General features: G+C 37.7%; 1 protein-coding gene across 1 annotated transcript in view; it reads right to left on the reverse strand.

Annotated features, from left to right (window-relative positions):
* Positions 1-26,273, reverse strand: part of MYO9A (myosin IXA) — a 253,788-nt gene that overhangs the window by 204,301 nt on the left and 23,214 nt on the right. Inside the window, exons 3-6 of the mRNA XM_011978611.1 lie at positions 14,795-14,889; positions 12,638-12,700; positions 6,158-6,257; positions 4,310-4,366 (exon numbers count right to left, since the gene is read on the reverse strand). Of these exons, the coding sequence (XP_011834001.1) occupies positions 4,310-4,366; positions 6,158-6,257; positions 12,638-12,700; positions 14,795-14,889 (315 nt within the window). The remainder of the gene's footprint in view (positions 1-4,309; positions 4,367-6,157; positions 6,258-12,637; positions 12,701-14,794; positions 14,890-26,273) is intronic.

The raw sequence follows: 26,273 nt of genomic DNA on the forward strand, positions 1-26,273 counted from the left end.
GAGGGAGGGAGGGAGGGAGGGAGGGAGGGAAGGAAGGAAGGAAGGAGGGAAGGAAGGAGGGAAGGAAGGAGGGAAAGAAGAAAAAAAAGAAAAGAAAAAAAGATGTTAAGTGCTTCCTTTAAATTTTTTTGAGACAGGGTCTCACTCTGTCACCCAGGCTGGAGTGTAGTGGTATGATCTTGGCTAAATGCAACCTATGCCTCCTGGGATCAAGTGATTCTCTCACCTCAGCCTCCTGAGTAGCTGGGACTACAGGCACGTATCACTACGCCCTGCTAATTTTTTTTTGTTGTTTTTTGGTAGAGACAAGGTTTCACCATGTTGGCCAGGCTAGTCTCAAACTCCTGACCTCAAGTGATCCACCCGCCTAGGCTTCCCAAAGTGCTGGGATTACAAGCATGACCAACCGCATCTGGCCAGATGTGAAGTGCTTTTTAAACGAAAAAATATACGCAGAGAAAGTTGTGTAGTATGCGGAGACCTTATACCAGACTGGCAGAGGAGGGTGAGGAATAAAGCCAGAAAGACAATGTTTAAGTGTGTGACCACAAATTTACAAACTGACAGATGGGTTTTGGCAGTAGGAATCTTTACACTGCAAAAATACTTAAAACAGAGTAGATGAAAACATGGTTTCAGAGTATCTCGCCCAAGTTGCATCATGATCCCTGAAAGCATTATAGGAGGTCTACCACACAGGAAATGAGCTTCCAGGTATTTATAGACGTTTGGATTCCTGTAAAGGTAGTAGTGACCAAGGTTGGAGCTTTGTCTCCACAGAATAATACAGGTCAAATCCCTCTGCAGCATGATGGACACAGGTGTCCTGAGACTATCACTTATGGCAATTACCATTAAAACCCTACCTAATAGTTGGACCCTAAAATTCAAGGCTCAGATAAATAAAAGAATTTGGTGAGGCTGGCTGACCCTTTACATTGAAGTTATTCAGATCAGCTTTTTTTTTTTTTTCTTTTTCTCGAGACGGAGTCTTGCTCTGTTGCCCAGGCTGGAGTGCAGTGGCATGATCTCAGCTCACCTCAAGCTCCGCCTCCAGGGTTCACGCCATTCTCCTGCCTCAGCCTCCCTAGTAGCTGGGACCACCGTCACCCACCACCACACTGAGCTAATTTTTTGTACTTTTTAGTACAGACAGGGTTTCACCGTGTTAGCCAGGATTGTCTCAATCTCCTGACCTCATGATCTGCCCACCTCGGCCTCCCAAAATGCTGGGATTACAGGTGTGAGCCACCGCGCCCAGCCTCAGATCAGCTTTAAGGTACAATGGCAGGCATCAGCCAACATATTACCAGTATTTACTTCATTCTTCATATTTTATAATTGAAGAAACAAAGGTTGAGATGTTATTAATATTAAAAATAAAAAGACATTTAATAGATTATTACCACTTGAAGAGGGGAAATTAGCACTTATTAAATATTCTTCTACATGTCAGTCACCATGAGAGTTACTGAAACCTCAAAACACAAGGAGATAATTATATAAACATTTACAGACAAGAAAAGAGATTCACAGGTTAAATAACTTTCCAAAGGTTGAAAAAAAAAATCTTATAAATAACAGGGCTAGCCAAACCAAAATCTATGTAGTTCCAAATCCCCTGCTCTCTCCCATGCAACACTGCTGTTTGTGCTTATTTAATAGGATAACCCTTAAATGGAACTAAATCACCATACAAGGGCAACAACAGGTCCCTTGTAAAAAGCAATTTTCTAACTACACGTCTCCTTGGGACCATTTATACAATTCCACGAAATACGTAAGTAATGTAGTACAACAGAACAGTCCTCAATCCTCTCTACCTATGATGCTAGTCACATAAGTTCTAATAACTCACAGGGAAACAAAGTTTAGTTTGTCCCCAAATATATTATGAGGAAGAGCTAACAGGAAAGAATAAAAGATCCTCTGACTGTTTGCTTTTATTAATTAACATAAGAAAAACAATCAGAAATTAAATTTCAAACTATAATAGATATTCAAACACAATAAATGGATAATGGTGACGAAAGTATTATTAAGGGAAGAGCAGATTATGGATACAAAGTTCTTCTAAAGGGAAAGATGGGTAATGATGACTTAAATGGTGGCAACAGCATTCGCTATGCACTTACTAAGGATTATGTACTCTATCAAGTTCTTTACATGCACAACTTTAAGACTCACAAAACTTAAAGACCATTATTAACCCCTAAAATAAATGATACTGGAAAATAAACCAGCCAATATTCACGTTAGGTCATTCTGCTTCAGAGCACAAATCCTTTTTTTTTTTTTTTTTTTTTTTTTTTTTTTGAAATAGAGTCTTGCTGTGTCACCCAGGCTGCAACGTAACGGTGTGATCTTGTCTCGCTGTAGCCTCAACCTCCTGGGCTCAAGCAATCTGCCTGCCTCAGCCTCCTGAGTAGCTGGAACTACAGGCGTGTATCACTATACCTGGCTTAAATTTTTGGAGAGATAGGGTGTTGCCTTGTTGCTCAGGCTAGCCTCAAACTCCTAGTCTCAAGCAATTCTCCCACCTCAGCTTCTAAAAGTGTTGAATTATAGGCATGAGCCACTACTCTCGGCCCCCAAATTCTTAAGTATTACTTAGACTACCTCTAAAAAGTAGCAGGTCAGTTCACAGCTTCACTGTAAGCTCAGAACAGATGATCTCTTCTATTTGCAGTATGTGTTTGCAGTCCCCTACCTGCTTTCCAAGGGGGCATGGTCACTTGGTGTAGTACGTGAAAAAGGAAAAGGGGGAGCTTCTTAAGAACGGCAAAACAACTTAAATTTTTTCTGTTAAAATATATCAGAATCTATAAATTTAAATGTCAAGTGTTTTTTCCCCCAAAATGTTAAATCTAAACTCCAAAATTACTTGGTTACATAACAGTAATACAATCAAAATTTATCTAAAAAAAAATTATTATCCATGTATACTGAATCTTCTCACCTGTGAAATAGGCTAGTTCGGCAATTAGTAAAGTTTATAAACATGCAGCACGAATCAAAGTTGTGGTTCTTTAAAGCAAGGACTAAGAAATGTTTTCAGAAAGAATATTTAATAAATTAATTCATTAGTTAATTAATAGATATAGGAAGATTAGTGTGTGTTTTCAGCCTTTTTAGAACTAACTTAATTGAAAATTTTTAAAAAAATTTTGTGTTCTTTTTATAGTTACAAACTTGTCATAAAATATAACAAATAAAGCTAAATTTAGCTGGGCATGGTGGCTCATGCCTATAATCCCAGCACTTTGACAGGCCAAGGCAAGAGAATCACTTGAGGCCAGAGGTTCAAGACCAGCCTGGACAACATAGTGAGACTCTGTCTCTAATTTAAATATATACTTATTAAAATACAATAATACAATTTTTAAAAAATTAAAGCAAAATTTACCTATTCACTCTATATTACATCATGTATCCCCTTAAATCACTCAATTTAAAACAGAAAATAGGCTAGGCACAGTGGCTCATACCTGTAATCCCAGCACTTTGGGTGGCCAAGATAGGCAGATCACTTGAGGCCACGAGCTCTAGACCAGCCTGGCCAATATGGCGAAACCCCATCTCTACTAAAAATAGAAAAATTAACCGGGCCTGGTGGCACACGCCTGTAATCCCAGCTACTTGGGAGGCTGAGGCATGAGAATTGCTAGAACCCAGGAGATGGAGGTTGCAGGGAGCCAAGATCATGTCACTGTACTCCAGTAATAGTGCGAGACTCTGTCTCAAAAAATAAAAATTAAAAAAAAAAAACCTTATTTATAGGAATTTCAATACTTATTTTTGGATAATTTTATTAAGGCTACAGACTCTTGCTACTGGGAAAAAAAATTTAAAAAAAATATTCATGCATTCATTATGTGTAAAGATTGTTGACATACAAAACATAAAGGATGCAATTTTTTGAAATAAACAATAATTATTACTCGTAGTATGTGGGTAATGAAACTACTAAAAAATAAAAGGGGAAAAAAACTATAGTTCATACAAATCCACAGCAATGCTGAAGAATCAGGAATATAATCAATTTAATGTTTGTCAAAATAAATATTGAATGTGGACTAAGTCTTAATGACCAGAAAATATCCAAAAAAAAGTAAATTAACTGGTTTTAAATCAACAAACTATACAGATATAAATCAACCATTCAAAAGAAACGAAACATTGATTTATCTTCCTTCCTAGGATTATTTGTATTTCAGCTGATTTGCATTCTAAATCTTCAGATGGATGCAAATGAGCAATATGAGGACCCTTTGACAGGAACACAGAATATTTAGGTACTTGTACTGACCGGCTCAGAGTCATAGCAATAATCATCCCAGCTCTGTCTGAGGGGTTTCTTTGTTATCTGAAAGTAAGGCAGATTAGTTAGGTAGAAGTAAAGGTTATTATAATTTTCTAATGATCTCTTAGATGTGGTGTGCAGGTAGTACTGCTGCTATCCATTGAAAAGTTATTTTGCATAGCAGCATAAAACAAGAAATAATGAAGTAAATTTTCACATTCTGGGAGACTGTATACTATACTACCCAACTCATATACACCATAGGCTCCAGTGACTGTTATTTATATAAACTGAGTCCCATATCCTATGAATACTGACATTATGACAGAAATATATTATGGTCATTAATTACAAAAAGATCTGAAAGAACAGCAAAATTTCAGAGTTCTCTAATACTAACAACTATCAGCTCATTTATGAGATTGTTACTTTATAAAAAAGAAAATCTTTAATCACCCAAATATAATGCAAATAGTTTAAACTGGGGAGGAAAAAATTCAGAAGCTGAATTAGCAAATATTTTTGAAAAGCTACTTAATTCTATGCGTAAAAATTAATAATATTGTATCAGAAATTGATACTTTAAATAACTTGGAATTCTCAATATATTAATACAAAGTCATTAGTTTATATTAATATATGCAGTTTCAAAATTAAGAAATAACAGTTAATGCAACACACTGTATATCTTGGGGAAAGCCAAAGGTATAACTTTCTTTTTTTTTTTTTTTTTTTTTTGTGAGACAGAGTCTCACTCTGTCACCCAGGCTGGAGTGCAGTGGCATGATCTTGGCTCACTGCAACCTCTGCCTCCTGAGTTGAAGCGATCTCATGCCTTAGCCTCCCAAGTAGCTGAGATTACAGGCGTGCGCCACCACACCGAGCTAATTTTTTTGTATTTTTTAGCAGAGACAAGGTTTCACGATGTTGGCCAGGCTGGTCTCGAACTCCTGATCTCAGGTGATTCAACCGCCTCAGCCTCCCAAAGTACTGGGATTACAGGTGTAAGTCACTGCACTCAGTCAAAGATATAACTTTCATAACCCTAAATATATACTGCTATCTTTGAACCATCACCAGTGTCAATTTGCTTACAAAACCTTCATAAGGATTTTTTTAACTGTCATAAAAGAATTTCTTTCCATAGACATTACATCTTGCCTCCAACAACGGAAAAATAAGGGGAGACAATCTATTATTTAAATGATCTATTGTTTGTTTTACTAATTCCATTAATGCTGGTTGTAAAATTTTTGTTATTATGAGAAATAATAAAATTGGTAAAGTCAATGTAATGAAAAGTGAGAATTACTCCTTAATGTGGAAGTTTAGGGATGAATTTTGCATTTTGAGGAAAGATCCAAATTCTCTAAGTCATTTGCCTTTGAATAGTCATACTCTAAGTCAATGTCACAGTATCATGCAAAGACGTATGTGTATGAGACTTCAAAACATGCAAATTAGGTTTCAAGTAATCCTTAGCAAAGGACAAGAATTAATCATTAGTAACATTTAATATCCTGGGGTTGTAAAAGGCAAATCACTTCAGTAAAAGTAAAGCATTTTTCTAGTAGAGTAGAAGTATCAATAAACAGCTTATTGTTTTTTTTTCCCAAAGAATTTCACAGAAAACGAAAAGCACATACATTATCTGAGCTTTTAACATTTATATGAGGATGGTAATTACCCTTAAATTTGAGAACTGCATCACATAAATTTGTAGAGTACACGTATGAAAATGCTAGCTAATATCCATTTGTAGATTTGGGAAAGAAAGTACTAGAAAAAAGACACTTTTCAAGAATTAAATTTAATACTGCCCTATACTTCAAAAAGCTTTTTATGAACTCTCACCTGATTGAGATAATGATATTCCTCTGGTTGCTTAAGATGGAATGCTGATCTCTCGTCTTCACTTGCTCCTGCCAAGAGGTAATAGAATACATGATAGTTCCTGTAGGAAACAAAGAAGTACAGTTTTATAATGTGTGATTTATGGTTATCATTTAACAGGGGGAGGGGGGAAGCAAACAGTAATTAGTAAAATGTATCAGCTTTGCTTCATTTTTTAACATAAATGTGATAAATTCAGCATTTAAGAACTCCTAAAAATTGAATGATGTTTTGGATGTGGGACACAAGAGAGAGGGATGAAGGCAGCAAAATTAACAAAGTTAGGACCTCTGAAAATTTTCTTCTCCATAAAACCAATGAGAAATCTGGCAAATCTGTCATAATTAACCTTTTCAGAACTGTGGAAACTAATCAAAAGCTTGCAACAACCCAGAGAGTGTTTACTCAATAAAAAGAGCCAACTCTCAATTAAAAAATGGCTTTGTAGTGTTTTTAAATTGCCCTATTCCGTTCCCTTGAAAACCAACAGCCTGCAAACTTGGAGATCAGAAGCCTGGCAGCTACGAGAAAGGTCAGAACAGGTTCTGAGCTTGTTCAAAGCCTCATTCCCTAAGAAATACCATTATTTGAACTGTATGGTGGGTCCCTGTAAGCAGCCATATTCACGAGTCTCTAGGAGACTCATTCAGACTTCACATGGTGCAAAGATCTTTTCCCCAGAGGCATCCATAGAAACTGAGGCTGAACAGCCTACTTCCTAAAGCAGTGGATCAAAGTTGGGGCAAACAATAGGCTAATCAAGAAACTTAAAAGGAAAAGCTGGTGAATGTGATCTTCATACTGGCTTTGAAAATCTCCAATAAATTTCCTAGGAATCTAGAAGGCCATTTGCGTGCAGAATCCTGTGGGCATGCCCAGGGTTGTATGTGCTCTCAGAAAAAAAACAGATTAAATATAAACTCTCACCTCTGGTTAACTCTGAACCTCCCTACAAGCAGAAAATAAAGGCTAAGGTAGATTTGTAAAATACCTAGCTGAGTGTTGAAGGCATGGAACAATATACATAGAGAGCCCTGTGGCAAAGAGTGAGAGACTTGCTTATTGTTTCCAAGCATTTAAATAAATTTCTGTCAAGTTATTACCTGACAACTAAGTTAAATAAGCAGATACTTCAATAGCCACACTCAAAAAAGAATATCGACTTTATAAAATTAATTCAGAAAAGTCACAAAACAAACAGTAGGAATAAAAACAACCACCAAACCCTGGTAAGGAGAGGACTCATTTCTAGAGTTGCCACATTATATTATTTTAAAAATCCAATTTTTCGGCCGAGCGTGGTGGCCACACCTATAATCCCAGCACTTTGGGAGGCTGAGGTGGGCGGATCACGAGGTTGAGATGGAGACCATCCTGGCCAACATGGTGAAACCCCGTCTCTACTAAAAATACAAAAATTAGCTGGGCATGGTGACATGCACCTGTAGTCCCAGCAACTCAGGAGGCTGAGGCAGGAGAATCACTTGAACCCAGGAGACGGAGGTTGCAGTGAGCCGAGATCGTACCACTGCACTCCAGCCTGGTGACAGAGTGAGACTGTCTCAAAAACAAAAACAAAAACAAAAACAAAAACCAATTTTTGTTTTGAGACAGGATATCTGTCACCCAGGTTGGAGTGTAGTGGCATGCTCATGACTCACTGCAGCCTCGACCTCCTAGGCCCAAGTGATTCTCCCACTTCAGTCTCCCTACTAGCTGGGACCACGGGTGTGCACCACCAAACCTGGCTAATTTTTGTATTTTTTGTAGACAAGAGTTTCCCCATGTTGCCCAGGCTGGTCTCGGAAGTCATGGGGGCTCAGGTGATCTACCCATCTTGGCCTCCCAAAGTGCTGGGATTACAGGCATGAGTTACCACACCCAGCCAAAAAAAATCCAGTTTTCAACAACAACAACAAAAATTATAAGGCATGCAAAGAAAGAAGACAGTATAGCCGATACAAAGTAGAAAAAGTATTAATAACTGTCCCTGAAAAAACCCAGACATTAGACTTACAAGATTTTAATCAGCTATTTTAAACGTGTTCAATGAACTAAAGAAAGTTACATTTAATGAACTAAAGAAAAATATAAGAACACTATCTCACCAAATAGAGACTAATATACAGGACTCATAAGAAATTAATCAAAAAAGAATTCTTGAGTTGAAAAATATAACTGAAATGAAAAAGTATCTAACGGAGCTTAACAGCTAATATGAGTAGGTAGAAGAAAGAACCAGTGAACTTGAAGAAAGAATCAAAAAACATGAAGACAGGTTAACAGACTCTCGTCTAAAGAACACAAGAAAAAAAACGGAGGATAAGAAACAAGGTTTCAGAGACCTGTGGGACACCATTAAAAAGACTCCCATGGGGGGCACAGTCGCTCATGTCTATAATCCTAGCACTCTGGGAGGCAGAGGTGGGTGGATCACCTGAGGTCAAGAGTTCAAGGCTGCTCACGCCTATAATCTCAGCACTGTGGGAGGCAGAGGTGGGTGGATCACCTGAGGTGAGGAGTTCGAGGCCAGCCTGGCCAACATGGTAAAACCCCGTATCTACTAAAATTACAAAAAAAAAAAAGCTGGGCATGGTGACAGGCACTTGTAATCCCAGCTACTCAGGAGGCTGAAGCAGGAGAACCACTTGAACCCAGGAGGCAAAGGCTGCAGTAAACTGAGATCTCACCATTGCACTCCAGCCTGGGCAACAAGAATGAAACTCTGTCTCAAAAAAAAAAGAAAAAACCAAAAGAAAAGAAAGAAAAAAAGACTCCTATACATACTAGGAGTTCTAAAAGGAGAAATAAGAAAGGGACATAAAGAGTACTTGAAAAACCAATTGCCAAAATCTCTCTCCAAATTTGATGGAAAACATTAATCTGCACATCCAAGAAACTCAATGAACTCTAGAAAGTATAAACTCAAAGAAATCCACATTTTGACAAACCAAAATTCTTCAAAGGCAAAGACAAAGAATTTTGAAAGCACCAAGAGAGAAATTCCTCATCAAGGAATCCAAATATAAGATTAACAGCTGATTTCGCATCAGGAACCATGGCAGACGGAAAACGTATTCAAAATGTTTAAGGGAAAAAAAAAATGTCAATCAAGAAGTATATATCCAGGAAAAATAAAGGAGAAATTAGAACACTGCTAGATAAACAAACTTGGACTTCACAGCTACAGATGGGCCTTACAAGAAATACTAAAGGCAATTCATTTTTCTGACTGAAATAAAAGGATACTAGACAAGATTCAATTAGACATGAAGAAATAAAGAACAATGGCAAATATAAAAGACAGTATAAATTAATTAACTCATTGATTGATTGACTGACAGGATCTCACTCTGTTGTCCAGGCTGGAGGGCAGTGGCACAATCTCAGTTCACTGCAACCTCTATCTCGTTTCAAGTGATCCTCTTACCTCGGCTTCCCAAGTAGCTGGGACTCCGGCGTGCACCACCACACCCGGCTAATTTTTGTAGAGATAAGGTTTTGCCATGTTGTCTAGGCTGGTCTCGAATTCCTGGCCTCAAGTGATCTGCCCACCTTGGCTTCCCCAAAGTGCTGGGATTACAGGCAGGAGCCACTGCACCTGGCCTATTTTTTATTTATAACACTTTTTTCCTATTAAACTTGAAAAATTACATAAAGCAGTAATTATAAATGTGTTGATGGATGTACCACCATAAAGAAGTAATTTGCATAACAGTTACAGGACAAAGGAGCAAGAAAGGAAAAGAGCAACATACAAGCAAAGTTTGTTGTATATTATCAAAATTAAGTTGTCAGTATTCCAAACAACATTGTTATAAGTTAAGATTTTAACTACAATACCCGGGGTAACCAGTAAGAATATAAAAAATAATAAAAGGAAATGCCAATGAAATTAAAATGGTACACTAGAAAATATTTATTTAATGCAAAAGAAGGCAGGCATAGAATAACAGAAGAACAAAAAAAATCGTTAACACATATGGAGAACAAACAGCAAAATGGTATTAATAATCCTACCTTATCAATAATTACATTAAGTACAGTAAACGCTCTATTCTAAAGGTAGATAAATGGCAGAATGGATAAAAACAAAATATATGGTCCAACTACATACTGTTTACAAGAGACAAGCTTTAGATTCAAAGACACAAATAGGTTAAAAATAAAAAGATGAGAAAAAAAAGATACCATGCAAGCAATATCCAAAAGCAAGCTAGAGAATACCAGATAAAACAATAATTACTAATTACTACTAATACCAGGTAAAATAAAGTTAAAGACCAAACTTGCTCCTAGGGACAAAGAAGGCCATCTTATAATGACAAAAGGGCCAATCCATCAAGAAGATATAACAATTTAAAATATATACATGTGTGTCTAAGAACAGAGCCCAAAAAAACATTGAGCAAAAAGAACTTTTTTTTTTTTTTTGAGACGGAGTGTTGCACTGCCACCCAGACTGGAGTGCAGTGGTGAGACCTCGGCTCACTGCAACCTCCACCTTCCAGGTTCAGGTGATTCTCCTGACTCAGCCTCCCAAGTAGCTGGAAATACAGGCGCATGCAACCACACCTGGCTAGTTTTTGTACTTTTAGTTTCACCATGTTGGCCAGGCTGGTCTAAAACTCCTCATCTCAAATGATCCACCTGCCTTGGTTTCCCAAAGTGCTGGGATTATAGGAGTGAGGCAGTGCACCTGGCCACAAAAAGAACTTGACATAACTAAGAGAAGAAGTACACAATTCAACAATAATACTGAGAGACTGCAATACTCCACTTTCAATAATGAAGAAAGTAATCAGACAGAAGATGAACAAGAAAAAGAGGACTTCAAAATTACTATATACCAATTAGACCTAACACATGTTTATAGAACACTCCAGCCAACATAAGGAGGATATGTTTTTTCAAGTCCACATGGAGTATCCTCCAGGGTAGACCATGTGTAGTCTACTACAAAACAAGTCTCAATAATTTAAGGAGACTGAAATCATACAACTACTCCAAACACTTTGCGGTGAAATAAGAAATCACATTTCCAAAATACAAATACATGGAAATTTGACAACACATTCCTAAGTAACCAGTGGGTTAAAGAAGTCACAAGCAAAATTATAAAACACTCCAAGATGCACAAAAACGAAACACTACCCAATACTTGGAAAACAGCTGAAGCAGTCCTTAGAGGGGCTTTATAACTGTAAACCCGTATAAAAAAGATCTCAAATCTATAACCTAACCATCCACCTTAAGAAACTAGAAAAAAAAGGCAAACTAAACCCAAAGCAAGCAGAATAAAGGAATAATAAGCATCAGAGCAGAAATAAATGAAATAGGAAAAGGGAAGAGAGAACATCAATGAAACTAAAGACTGGTTATTTGAAAAGATCTTCAAAATTAAACTTTAAACTGATGAGACAGACACAGAAAGAAACAGAGAATCAAATTCAGGACTGAATGAAAGAGGAACATTACTACCAATCTTACATAAACAAAAAAGACTGTAAGGGATACTATAAAACAAGTTTTTGGCATCAAATTAGACCACCTAGATGAAATGTACAAATTCCTGCAACGATAAAAACTACCAAATCTGACTACAGATGAAACAAAAAGTCTGAACAGATCTATAATAACTGAAGTGTTTGAATTAATAATCAAAACTTCACACAAATAAAAGTCAGAACCAGATGGCTTTGCTGGTGAATTCTACCAAACGTTTACAGAATTAACCCAATCCTTCACAATCTCTTCTAGAGAACTGGTTTGTAAAAACTGGATCTTCACCTCTCATTCATTCTCCAAAACCAAGGAAATAAGAGTTATATCCCCTTATTTCATCATCATTAAAATGTGTTAGAAAAAGTTACTAATAGTTTTCCATTTGTAAAATGGGAATAAATAAACAAGAAGCAGAGAAGTTAAGTGAGATGCCCAAAGCATATCCAATATTTGAATGTAGGTCAAACCCTCTCTTAACCAAATCTCACTGCAGGATGAAACAAATAATTAATTTACTTCTCTATCTTATTTCTCCATCTGAGGGATACCACATACATCATCTCTAAAGACCTGTATACCTCAAGTAATACAATCAAATTAAGAGCTTTATTGAAAATTTCTTTCTCAAGTTAGAAAAAGAACACTAAGGAAATGGGAGAAAAGTCCCGAGGTACACTGCTCACCAAGAGGAATGAGGAACAACTGAGAAACTACTTACTTGTTCTGACAGTTTGCAATAGTTCTATATACCAAATAAAGATCTCCTAGCAGCCTCTGAAAAACTGCAAAGTTCTGCCCATGACAGAAATAGCAATTATGCATAAAGCTATGCATGACATAAACTGAATTAAGGGTCATAATACACAAAGACCTTAAAAGTCAATCTGCATGATACAAATGTTAACTTCATCTAATTACACAAATAAAAATACGTACCGTTCATTATGCTCTTGATAAACGAGTCTGGACTTCTCCAGTAGATATTTTTCAACATAGGCACTACAAGAAAAATAAAATTGGTTGATATAAGTAATAAAGTTTAATATAAGGTAGACAAACATTTGGAGACAGTGTAGAAGTATAAAGAATACTATCGGCCAGGCGCGGTGGCTCAAGCCTGTAATCCCAGCACTTTGGGAGGCCGAGACGGGCGGATCACGAGGTCAGGAGATCGAGACCATCCTGGCTAACACGGTGAAACCCCGTCTCTACTAAAAAAAAAAAAAAAAAAAACAAAAAACTAGCTGGGCGTGGTGGCGGGCGCCTGTAGTCCCAGCTACTCGGGAGGCTGAGGCAGGAGAATCACTTGAACCTGGTAAGCAGAGGTTGCAGGGAGCCAAGATTGGCCAGGTGAGTCTCTTAACTCCTGACCTCAAATAATTTGCTTGCCTCAGCCTCCCAAAGTGCTGAAATTATAGGGGTGCCTGGCCTGAGTTTTTTTTTCTATACATACATGCCTACGACAAAGTTTAATTTATAGATTAGGCACAGAAGACAGGGGTCACCAACCCCCAGGGCATGGACTCACAGTGGTTGGCCTGTTAGGAACCGGGCTACACAGCAGGAGGTGAGCGGCCAGCAACTGAGCAAAGCTGAGCTCCACCTCCTGTCAGCTCAGTGGCGGCATTAGATTCTTATAGGAATGTCAAACCTATTGTGAACTGCACGTGCGAGGGATCTAGACTGCACACTCCTTATGAGAATTTAATGATATATGTAACACGCTTGAATCATTCCGAAACCATTCCTCCATCCCCCAGTCTGTGGAAAAACTGTCTTCGACGAAATCAGTCCCTGGCACCAAAAAGGCTGAGGACCACTGCAGTAAGAGATTAATAATAACTAATAATAAAATAAAACAAGTGGGCTGGGCACAGTGGCTCATGCCTGAAGTCCAAGATTAGCCCAGCCAACACAGTGAAACACCGTCACTCCAAAAAATACAAAAATTAACCGGGTATGGTGGTACACGCCTGTAGTCCCAGCAACTCTAGAGGCTGAGGCAGGAGAATCACTTGAACCTGGGAGGAAGAGGTTGTAGTGAGCCAAGATTGCACCACTGCACTCCAGCCTGGGCAATTGAGACCCTTCTCAAAATAAATAAATAATAGAACAATTATAACAATACACTGTAATAAAATGTATGTGCATGTGGTCTCTGTCTGAAAACATCTTACTGTACTATACTCAATTATCTTTGGGTAACTGAAACTGCATAAAGTGAAACCACAGGTAAGGGTGGTGGTAGGGGGGGTTTAAAGGGATACGTAAGAATTTGCTGTACTTTTCCTCTTATTTTTGTTCTGAAGCTACCACTGCTCTAAAAAATAAAGTCTATTTAATAAAAAAACTGTAAAGAATATTGCTCACACAACCAGAGGACTCTGAACATAGACTATATAATAAGAAACAATACTGTAACAAAATTATATTTCTTGAATATAATAATATGGTTATATAGAAAAATGTAGATTAGAAAATACCAACTTGAAAACAATATTTTATTTATTTTTTTTTTTTGAGAGACAGAGTCTCACTCTGTCACCCAGAATGGAGGAGCAGAATGGCATAATCTCAGCTCACTGCAACCTCCCCCGCCCAGGTTCAAGAGATTCTCCTGTCTCAGTTTCCTAAGTAGCTGGGACTACAGGCTTGCACTACCATGCCTGGCTAATTTTTGTATTTTTTAGTGGAAATGGGGTTTCACTATATGTTGGTCAGGCTGGTCTTGAACTCCTGACCTCAGGTGATCCACCCACCTCAGCCTCCCAAAGTGCTAGGATTACAGGCATGAGCCACCGTGCCCGGCCTTGAAAACAATTTTTTAAAAGAGCAAATGTATGCATAATATACAGAAAGCAAATGCAACACACTGACTACAATTAACAAATCTATGTTAAGGGTATGAGTGACTGTTACATTAGTCTTAAAATTTTTCTGAGGTCTGAACTTTTCCAAAAGAAAAAAGTTGATAGGGAAGAATTTTAATGTTGACACCATGTCTGGGAATGAACAATACATAGTCTATAAAAGGGTAAAGACAAAAATTAAAACATGCTCCGAAGCCTACGCCTGCTAAGTAGCAGTACTTACCCAAGTACAGTGCCTGTTTCCTGGTAATTTACTTGAATAAACTTCCCAAAACGACTTGAATTGTTATTATGAGCCGTCTTTGCATTTCCAAAGGCCTGTCAAAATAAATAATTCTCATTAGTTTCACTTAAAAAACTTTTTTTTTTGGAGGGGGGATTAGGTCAGCTGCTTAGGTCAGCTCGGAGACAAAATGCTGAAGAGATAGTAAAAGGGCAATTTGCTTTTATGTTCAGACTCATTTACGGTTCAGGTAAAATTTTTTAAAAAAGCAATTAACTGAAAGAAGACCAAGTAGATTTTATTTTCTGCTATTCAGTAAAATAAACCATAATTGTATTTTATGTTATTTATTTACTTTGGAGACACCGTCTCGCTGTCACCTAGGCTGGAGTGCAGTGGTGTGAATCTCAGCTCACTGCAACCTCTGCCTTCTGCGTTCAAGCAATTCTCCTCCCTCAGCCTCCCGAGTAGCTGGGACTACAGGCCTACGCTGCCACACCTGGCTAATTTTTTGTATTTTAGTAGAGATGGGGTTTCAATGTGTTGCCCTGGCTGGTATGGAACCCCTGAGCTCAGGCAATTTGCCCGCCTCAGCCTCCCAAAGTGCTAGGATTACAGGTGTGAGCCACTGTGACCAGCCAAAATAAATCATAATTTTAAAAACTTAATGTTCTTTACAGTTTGGATTTCTCTTTCACATACCAAAGCCCCCCTAAAAAAAGTCTTAATATATTTATACTTTTACTTTTTTAAAAATTTGCTAAACTGAAGTAACAAGGAGTTAGGAAAATAATAATTACATCAAAAGTTACAATTTTAGAATAGAATAAATGAAATGAAATTCCAGTACATAATGTACTATACTTTATTATGCTTATTTAAAACAAAGCTAGAGTACTCATTACAAAAGAATAAGAACTATAAACTTCCTAAATTGTCACCCAAAGTATGTACCTAGGAATGGAATACTGGCGAGGAATAAAAGTAAACTAATGATATCAACAAACACTATGCTAAGCACAAGAAACCAGGCATAAAGTACATATCATATAATCTATTTATATGAAATTCTAGAAAAGGCAAAACAAGAGTAACAGGAAGCACATCAGTGGTTATCCGGGAATCCGGGTGGAATTGAGAAATATCTACAAAGGGGCACAATGGGTGATAAAGACAATCTACAGTTCAATTCTATGATGGAGGTTACATGGATATATACATTTATCAAGATTCACTGAGCTGTACACTTTAAATGTGTACATTATATTGTAAGTTATAGCTCAATATAGCTCAATGAAATTTAACATTTAAATGTTTTTAAAAAATGAAGCCACTGCCCTAGCCTGAGCATTCACATTATACTTGAAGAAACAAAACTAGAAAAGACACAGAGATGATTCATTACAGAGTTTTTTTCTTCTCCTATAATAATCTCATGGGAACGGCATGTCCTCTAACTCCAAAATCCTAAAGTAGCCATTTACTGAACACCTCCCTAAATGCAAAGCTGTTTGTGCTAAACTGTAACTGTGCAGAGCACATATACATAGACACACGCACACATACAAGACACGGTGAGGAGGTCAACGAAGCTCGTGCCCCAGCAACTACATCTGTACTCAAGTAGTCATCAAATCATGGTCCTGAGACCAGAAACATCAGCATCTCCTGAAAATTTGTTAGAAATTCAAATTCTTGGGTCCCTCACAAAACTATTAAATGGGAAACTCTGAGGATAAGGTCCAGCAATCTGTGCTTATTATAAACCCCCTTCGAGTGGTTCAGACGTAAACCAAAGTCTGACAACCACTGCTCTACTCACTATGCATGCATTTAAATTTCTGTGAAATTACATTTTACTATGTCTTAAGAAATTATTCTATAATGATAACAGCAAATGCAAAGAGTCATAAAAATCTCCAGATTTTTATGTTTAGACAAAAATTATGTTTAGATTACACTGTACCTTAGTAAGTCATGGAAAAGACCCCAGGCTCTCAGCCATCACCAAACCATCTGCAAACTATATACACAAAAAAACTTGACATTGCTGAGTTCTGAATGCCTAGAATAGTTTGTTCATTCTGCTTTTTCCCTTTCCACCATAGAAAATTTTTTACAAGGAATTTAGAAAAACCACATAGCACAGATTAATAAAATGTAGAAACAGAAACATAAATTTCATCAAAGAAATATTCATTTAAATGTCAAATGCATTATTTTGATAAAACCTAAAAAATAAGTTTTATCAAAATGTAATGCATTTGACATTTAAATGAATGGAGATACGAAATATGGACTTGGAGATACGAAATATGAATGTGTGATGTACTACTCCTATTTTCATATATGCCACTTCTGATTCTGCCCAAGGCTACAATGTCAACAGCCAATCAGAAGCTTTACCTGTTACTTAACCTGTGATTGCAACACAACTTTTATCACTACATAAAGTCATTTAGGGCCATTTTGAGAGGTAGGCTTGCAATAGACACTTCACCAAATAAGTTATATGGATGGCAAATAAGCATGAGAAAGCATGTTCAACATTACCAGCTATTACAGAAATTCAGTCAAGACCGCAATGAGATACTACTACACACCTATTAGAATGGCTAAAATAATCAACAAAAATTGACAATGCCAAGTTGCTGCTGAGGATGCAGAGGAACTAGAACACTCATATAGTGCTGGTGGAAATGCAAAATGGTAGAGCAACTCTGGAAGACAATCTAACAAAAAGTAAAACATTCACAGAGAAACACACTCTTAACAATATGACCCAGCAATACCACTCCTGGCTGTTTACTATTGAGAAATACAAATTTATATATACATACACATCAAAGCACAAACATTATCATCAGCTTTGTGGCAGTCAAAGCTTGAAAACAACCAAATGCCAATCAACAAATGAAGGATTTAACAAACTGTGATTCATCTACATAACGGAATATTACTCAGAAGTAAAATAAACTGCCATATTTTAACAACTTGGATGAATTTCAAAGATACAACACTGAATGAGAGAAATCAGTCTCAAAACTTTACATGTGGTGGTTCACATGTGTAATCCCAGCAATTTGGGAGGCCAAGGGGGGAGAACTGCTTGAAGTCAGGAGTTTGAGACCATCCTGGGCAACATAGGGAGAACTCATCTCTACAAAAAGTTTTTAAAAATTAGACCAGCATGGTGGCACACGCCTGTAATCTCAGCTAATCTGGAGGCTGAGGTGGGAAGATCATTTGATTGAGCCTGGAAGGTTGAGGCAGCAGTGAGCTGTGACTGTACCACTGCACTCCAGCCAGGGTGACAGCCTGAAACCCGGGTCTCAAAAAAATAAAAAACTTTACATACTATAGGACTCTTTATATGACATTCTCAAAAACAAAAACAGCAGCAATGGAGAGCAGACAAGTGATTCCCATGAGTCAGGAAAGTATGGCAGGGCAGAGGGTATGAAGATAAGGAGTATCGGAAGAGTTTTACGGAGTAATGAAACTATTCTGTATCAAAATTGTACACAGATGGTTATAAAAATTAATGTTTTAAAATTCATAGAATTTTAATATAAGATTACTTATTTCAAAAAAACTTAACTCCTCAAAACAGTCATTCAAAATAGAAGGCATAAAAAACACAATTTCAGATATACAAAGTTGAAAATATTCATCACAAGCTAACCTGCACTAAAAGAAACATTAAAGAAGTCCTCTGAGCAGAAGGAAAATGGTATCTCATTAAAACATGGATCTATATAAGGAAAGAAGAACAGCAGAAATGGTTGCCCCATAAGTAAATACAAAAAATATTTTTTAGTACTTAAATCTTTTGAAAAGATCATTGAGAGTGAGATTAGCAAAAAAGGCAGAGTAAGGACCTCTAAACATCCTCTCCTTCATAAAAGGCACAAGAATGCTGACAAAAATTGTCAAACTCAAATTTTTAAGAACTCTGGAAATTAACCAAAGGATTGCAAGAACCCTTGGCAGTGGCATTTAATCAAGAAAAAACAGCTGAGTCTTGGTTAGGAAAATCAGACATTTTAACTTGTGCTATTACTACTCCTTTCTCTCTAGCTGCACACTGAAGAGAAAAACCAACATCCTACAATGATGAGGTTTTTTTTAAAGACACCCAAGAAGCCACTTCAACAGGGATGGAACTCATCCAAACTCCAGTTCCCCAAGAAAATCATCACAATTTGACTTATCTGATATTTCCCTGGAAAAACTCACAAAGAGTTCTTTGTGTGTATCTCTTAGTGTGTATGTTTTGTTTTGTTTTTTGTTTTTTTTTTGAGACAAGATCTCACTCTGTCGCCTGGAGTGCAGTGGTGCTATAACGGCTCACTACAGCCTCCACCTCCAGGACTTAAGCAATCCTCCCACCTCAGCTTCCTGAGTAGCTGGGACTACACACAGCCATGCACCACCACACCCAGCTAATTTTTGTATTCTTCTGTAGAGATGGCGGGCGGAGGTGAGTCTCCCCATGTTGTCCAGGCTGGTCTTGAATTCCTGGGCTCAAGCCATCCACTTACCTCTGCCTCCCAAAGTGCTGGGATTATAGGCATGAGCCATGGTGCCTGCCCCCCACCCTACTTTTTTTTGCAACAGGGTCTCACTCCGTCAACCCAGACTGGAGTGCAGTGGTGCCATAAAGACTTTCTTGACCTTACTTGGAAATCACTTGCTGAAAACAGCCTCTTCACACTCCCCACTGCACCCACCCACCATCACTATGTGTGTTTGTCAAAAACAATCAGAAGCAATTGTTTAAACACTGTAACTGCTTAAGGTGGCAATAACAGAATGGGGCAAAAAAAAAAAACCAAAAAAACCCAAACAACTTAAAAGGAAAAGCTGGTGAATAATATGTACAAAGGGGACTTTGAAAACACCTGAAATATTCATGGGCATATGGAAGGCCATGAGCACGCACAGCACTGCACATGCCCAGGATATGTCCATGCGCACAAAACACAGGAGACCTGTGTTTTGAACTTGAGGTTCTTTGTAAGCAGGAAGTAAAAGGTAACGCAGAGTTGATAACCGCTTGGCTGAGTACTGAAGGGGTGAACCAACAAGCACATAGAACCTCATAGTAAAGACTGGAAGCCTTAACTTCAAGGCATTTAAAGAAATCCAAGTCTAATCATAACTAACCACTATAACTGAGTACAGTTTTTGATGATCTCATGCACAAAAATATAACAGACTTTACAAAATTAGTTCAGAGAAGTCATGAAACAAGCAAACGACAGTAAAATAAAAACCACAAACCTTGGGAAAATCTCATTTTGAGATGCAACATTATTATTATTTAAAAATGTCTAGTTTTCACCAAAAAATTAAGAGACATGCAAAAAAATACAAAAGTATGGGCATGGGAAAATGAAAAATAGCAATAAGCAGCAACCGTTCCTGATAAAGCCCAGATGTTGGACTTACTAGGCAAAGGCTATCAGCTTTTTTTTTTTTTTCTTTTTTTCTGAGACAGGGTCTCACTCTATCACTCAGTGAGCTGGAGTGCAGAGGCACCATCACAGCTCAGTGGAGCCTCAACCTCCTGAGCTCAAGCAATTCTCTGATCTCAGCCTCCCAACTCAGCTTCCTCAGTAGCTGGGACTATAGGTGCACACCAACACATCCAGCTAATTTTTTTTCCATTTTTTTGTAGAGACAGGGTCTCACCCATGTTGTCTAGACTGGTCCTGAACTCCTGGGCTCAAGTGATCCACTCTCCTTGGCCTCCCAAAGTGCTGGGATTACAGGCATGAGCCACCACACCTGGCCAAAATACAGAATTCTTAAATGCACAAAAAATATCCACCAAGAAAGACCATGTTCTGGGCCATAAGTCTCAATAAACTTAAAAGAGTTCAAGCTATACAACAGTGTTATTTAACCTGGCCAAAATACAGAATTCTTAAATGCACAAAAAATATCCATCATGAAAGACCATGTTCTGGGCCACAAGTCTCAATAACTTTAAAAGAGTTCAAGTTATACAACACAGTGTTATCTAACCACAAAAGAATTAAATTATAAATCAAGAACAGGGGACAGAATCTCAGAGGGCAGGATTGGGGTACAGCAAGATGTGGAACAGATCCACAGATCCACTGACTGCTCCCCCACACACAAAAGTACACCAATTTAACAACTACACACACAAAAAAAGCACCTTCATGAGAACCAAAAATCAGTGGGGTAAAAGGAAACAGCCATCTTAGACTAAAATGGAAGCCATGTACTGAGAATGGCAGAGTCACAAAGAAGGGGCCCATGCCCATCACTGCACAATCAACCAGATCGGCCCAAGATTGATACCATGTGTATTATGATGTGAGGGAAATAAGAGTCTATCCTCTCTAATCCCTTATTGTTTTGACCTTTGTTACAGCAACCTAATGTTTGTACAAAAGGGCTTTCATTTCTTACTTCATTCGTTTCTGCATTGAGCGTTTTATAGCATGTATAATTAGTTTAATAACTTAAAATATATACATAATCTATATATGTTTATTTACCTATAAGTAAAAATACAGATATAAGTAGAGATATGTATTTATATATAGGGAGAGTGAAATCCAAATTTATCTATATAGTCTATACAGAGGTTAGATAGATATAACGTGCAGTGGGCCAAAGATAAAGACTTCAGATTTTGGTTTTCTGATACATCAAAATATTTCAAATTATTTATACCTTCCTGAAAATTAAATTCACAAATCTTTATTGAGAATTGGTTATGTGAAAGAAACTAAAGTGACACATATAAGTATGTCATTGTTTTAGAAAGTATTATATTCACTCATGAGCAGCAAATTAATTTCAACAAAACAATACCATCCATACTTTTCAAGTAATACTCTTAATCTAAAGTTCACTGATTTGAAGTTTCGTTTGTACTTAATTTGGTAACATCTGTTTTGCTTTATAGCTGTAAACAAACTTTAAGGAAAAAAATTTAAATACAGTTGTATATTTGTACATTTTTCAGTGTCTTTAAAATTTTTGTTTATATATATTTATAATAAAATAATTAGGTTTCAAAAAAAAAAACAGATAGGATTTAAATATTTACAAACTAAACACAAATCTAAGCAACCCATGGTTCAAAGAAGAAATCAGACCAGGCACAGTGGCTCATGCCTGTAATCCTGGCACTTTGGGAGGCCGAGGTGGGTGGATTATCTGAGGTCAGGAGTTCAAGACCAGCCTGGCCAACATGGAGAAACCCCATCTCTACTAAAGACACAAAAATTAGCTGGGCCTGGTGGCACACACCTATAGTCCCAGCTACTCAAGAGGCTGAGACAGGAGAATCGCTTGATCCCGGCAAGTGGAGGTTGCAGTGAGCTGAGATCGTGCCACTGCACTCCAGCCCAGCCAGCAGAGCAAGATTCTGTCTCTACTAAAAAAAAAAAAAAAAAAAAAAAAAAAAAAGGAGGGGGGGTGGTAGGGGGGATCTGTCTCTGCTGTTCTGCGTCCTCCACCTTGGGAGTCCCTGGTGACTTTGTCACAGCCTCCATTGCCCTGTGATCTACAGGTCCTGGGAGATGCACAGCTAAGATACCAGGACATCCTGGAAGCTGGGAAATGACCCTGAACCTGCAGCAGCAATCTGGTCTCTCCATTACCCTAGGCTTGTGGACCACCAATCATAACCTCATCCACCTGCACGGACACATTAGTATGTCAGAACATAGCCCTGACTGGGCCATCTAGCTCCAAACGGTCATCCAACTAGGAGCCTTGGACAGTGGCCACTGGGAACTAGCTGGGAACCTGTAGATAGGCCTCTAGGAAGATCTGACTGCTGTTTTTCCAAAACAGTGGCCCCTGTCAGCAGGAGGCAGTTAAAATCGGTCTTCATCCTTATCCTTATCCTTATTCTAATGGCACTTAGATCTAGCACGTTTTTAGAGGGGAGAATAAGACAGCCAAGTTAACAAAAGGTTCCAGGAGAATCTCTAACCAACCCACACACTAGGAAGACTTGTGAAGTCTATGCCATTTGCAGCGGGGAGGAGCCTGGCCTCTCCTGTTTCTGTGTGAAGACCTGGAATCAAATCAGTGAGGTGGACAGTCTGTTAGCAGGACTTCATCTCACTTTGCTGAGTTGTTTTTCTTTTTCATTCAATAATTTTACTCCTCACCCTTCTATGTGTCTGCGAGCCTAATCTTTCCTGGTCATGTGACAAGAACCCAGTATTTTCCATTTTTTTGAGATGGAGTCTTACTCTGTATGGAGTCTTACTCTGTTGCCCAGGCTGGAGTGCAATGGCATGATATTGGCTCACTGCAATCTCTGCCTCCCGAAGAACCCAGTATTTTCTACAACAATATTTTATACATTTCTTTATATACTGATTATATAATTATGGCTTTACAGTAGGAAACAAAAAAATAAAGAATAAGTCACAAAAAAAGAAATCAAAAGGGAAATTATCAAATGTTTTAAACTAAATAAAAATGAAAACACAATATATCAGAATTTGTGGGATAGCAGTACAAGCAGTACCTACGAAAGAATTTACAGCACTAAATAAATATATTAGAAAAGAAGAATGATCTAAAATTAATGACCTCAGAGATCATACTAAAAACTTTAAAAGCCTGCAATTCTAGCACTTTAAAAGCCTGTAATTCTAGCACAAAGCAGGTGGATCACTTGAGCCTGCGAGCTCAAGACCAGCCTGGGCAACATGGTAAAACTCTGTCTCTACAAAAAATACAAAAATAAGGCAGGCGTGGTGGTACATGCCTATAATACCACCTACTTGGGAGGGTGAGGTGGGAGAATTGCTTAAGCCAGGGAGGTCAAGGCTCCCATTTATTTGCAGGGTTTTATGGCTACAGCATATTCTTCACTCATTGCACACATGACAGACACATCTTCACCTGCATTGTATTTTCCTTGTATTTATTTGCCTACTTCACCTTCTGGCAGTTTAAGATCCTCAGGAACTTCATCGGTTTCTGTAGGCAGGGGAAGGCAACTATCTTGAATGCGTATCAGTTGATAATCATGTGTCTGAATATTTGGAACACCCATGTTGTGAACAGAAGGACAAATATCTTTTTTTTTTTTTTTTTTTGCCCATGAAAATAGCAATTCCAACAAGGTGAACCTTGGCACGACCAAGTTTTCCAGTTTTGGAAGTTGACATCTTCACTATTTTGCATGGTTGTCCTTTGAACACCATGAAGCCACTTTTGCGCAAGGTCGAGCACTGCATAGGGTAGGGGCTGGAAGCCCCAGCATCTCCGGTAGTTAAATCAGTTTCGTACACCATGGTGAGCTGAGGAGATGGTAGTTTTTCCGTGGGAACTTTCAGCAGGCAGAGTGCCTTTCACCTGCATACCAGCACGGGTCCCCTACAGCTGCAGAGCCAGTGGCAGCGGTGGTAGCCGCAGCAGTTCCCAATAAGGGACTATTATATAAAACTTTATGACAATAAATATGGTAACTTAGATTAAGCAAATTTCTTGAAAGATACAAACTACCAAAGCTTACAAAAAAAAAAGGTAATATGAATAACTCTATATCTACTTTAAAAATTGAAGCCTTGTTTAAAATTCTCCCACAAAAAACACCAGGTCCAGATGGCTTCATTAATGAATTCCAACACTGACAGTAAAAAAAAAAAACAATCAGTTCTACACAACTCTTCCAAAAATATGAGGAGAAAAGACTTCCCAATTCATCCTATGAGACTTGATAGTTCTATCAATGCAAAAGATAGAATGCAAAAAAAAAAAAAAAAACATTAAAGAAAACAGTGTTAGGCATGATGGTGCATGCCTGTAATCTCAACTACTTGGAAGGCTGAAGCAGGAGAATCACTGAAGCCCAGGAGATTGAGACCAGCCTGGGCAACACAGTGGGATCCACTCTCAAAAAAATTTTTTTAATGAGAAAGAAAACAATGTCCCTCATGATGTAATTCACATTAACAAAGTTAAAAAGAAAAATCATCTCAGTAAGACACAGAAATAACACGTGACAGAATGAATTTTTACATCCATTCCTGAAAAAAGATCTAAACAAGCTAGGAATAGAAGGAATCAAGCTCAATTTGATACAGAATTTACACAAAACCAACAGCTATCATTATAACTTAATGGCTAAAAACTAAATGTTTTCCCCTAAGATTAGAAATGAGACAAGGACGTTGCTTTCAACCACCTCTATTCAACATTATACTGGAGTAGCCAGTGAAATCAAGCAAGAAAAAAAAAAAAAAAGACATCCAAACTAGAAAGGAAGAAAAACTTTTTATTTACAGACATGACTGACTATATGAAAAACCCAATGGAATCTATAAAAAAGTTGGTGTGGGGGTGGGCAGGTGCGGTGGCTCATTCCTGTTATCCCAGCACTTTAGGAGGCCAAGACAGGAGGATCACTTGAGCTCAGGAGTTCAGGACCAGTCAGCCTAGGCAACATAGTGAGACCTCATCACTACTAAAAAAAAAAAAAAAAAAAAAAAAAAAGGTAGCCCAGCATAGCGACACAGGCCAATAAGGCCAGCTACTCAGGAGGCTAAGGAGGGAGGATCACTCGAGCCTGGAGATTGCAGCTGCGGTGAGCTATGATGACATCGCTACACTCCAGCCTAGGCAATAGAGGGTGACCTCGTCTCAAAAAAAAAAAAAAAAAAAGGTTAATGGCACTAATACTTAAGTCTAGCCAGGTTGCAGAAGATCAACATGTAACTATCAACTGTATATCTATATACTAGCAACAAACAATTGAAAATTGTAGAACACCATTTATAATAACATCCTCAAAAATACTGAGAGATAAATCTTACCAAAGATGTAAAAGATCTGTACACTAATAACTATAAAATACTGCCAAGAGAAATTAAAGAACTTAATAAAAAGTTAAACACATACTTATCATCTGATCTAGTCATTCCATTCCTAGATAATTACTGAAGAGAAAAAAATGTATGTCTATATAAACTTGAATGTAATAGCCAAAAATTAAAAACAACCCATATATCCATCAACAAGTGAATAGATTTAAAAAATTGTGATATCCAATGGAATACTATTACCTTAGCAACAAAAAGGAATGTATTATTGACACATGCAACAACATGGATAAATCTCAAAATAATTATACCAAGTGGGAGAAGCCAAATACAAAAGGGTACATACTATGTGGTTCCATGTACATAAAATAGTAGAAAAAGCAAACTAATCTACAGTGACAGAAAGAACTTAACTGGTTTCCCATATACGGGTGGGGTGTATATGGGAAGGAGTGTGAAAGAGGGATTACAAAGAGGTATGAAGAAACTTTGGGGATAATGGATATGTTCAGTATCTTGACTGTGGTGGTTTCATGGGTATATACATGTCAAAGTTTATCACATTGTACACTTTAAATATACACAGTTTACTGTATTTCAATTATACCTACAAAATACCTTTTAAAAAGACAACTAAGTAATAT

This window comes from Mandrillus leucophaeus, unplaced genomic scaffold, assembly GCF_000951045.1.
Source record: "Mandrillus leucophaeus isolate KB7577 unplaced genomic scaffold, Mleu.le_1.0 Scaffold197, whole genome shotgun sequence".
Classification (NCBI taxonomy): domain Eukaryota; kingdom Metazoa; phylum Chordata; class Mammalia; order Primates; family Cercopithecidae; genus Mandrillus; species Mandrillus leucophaeus.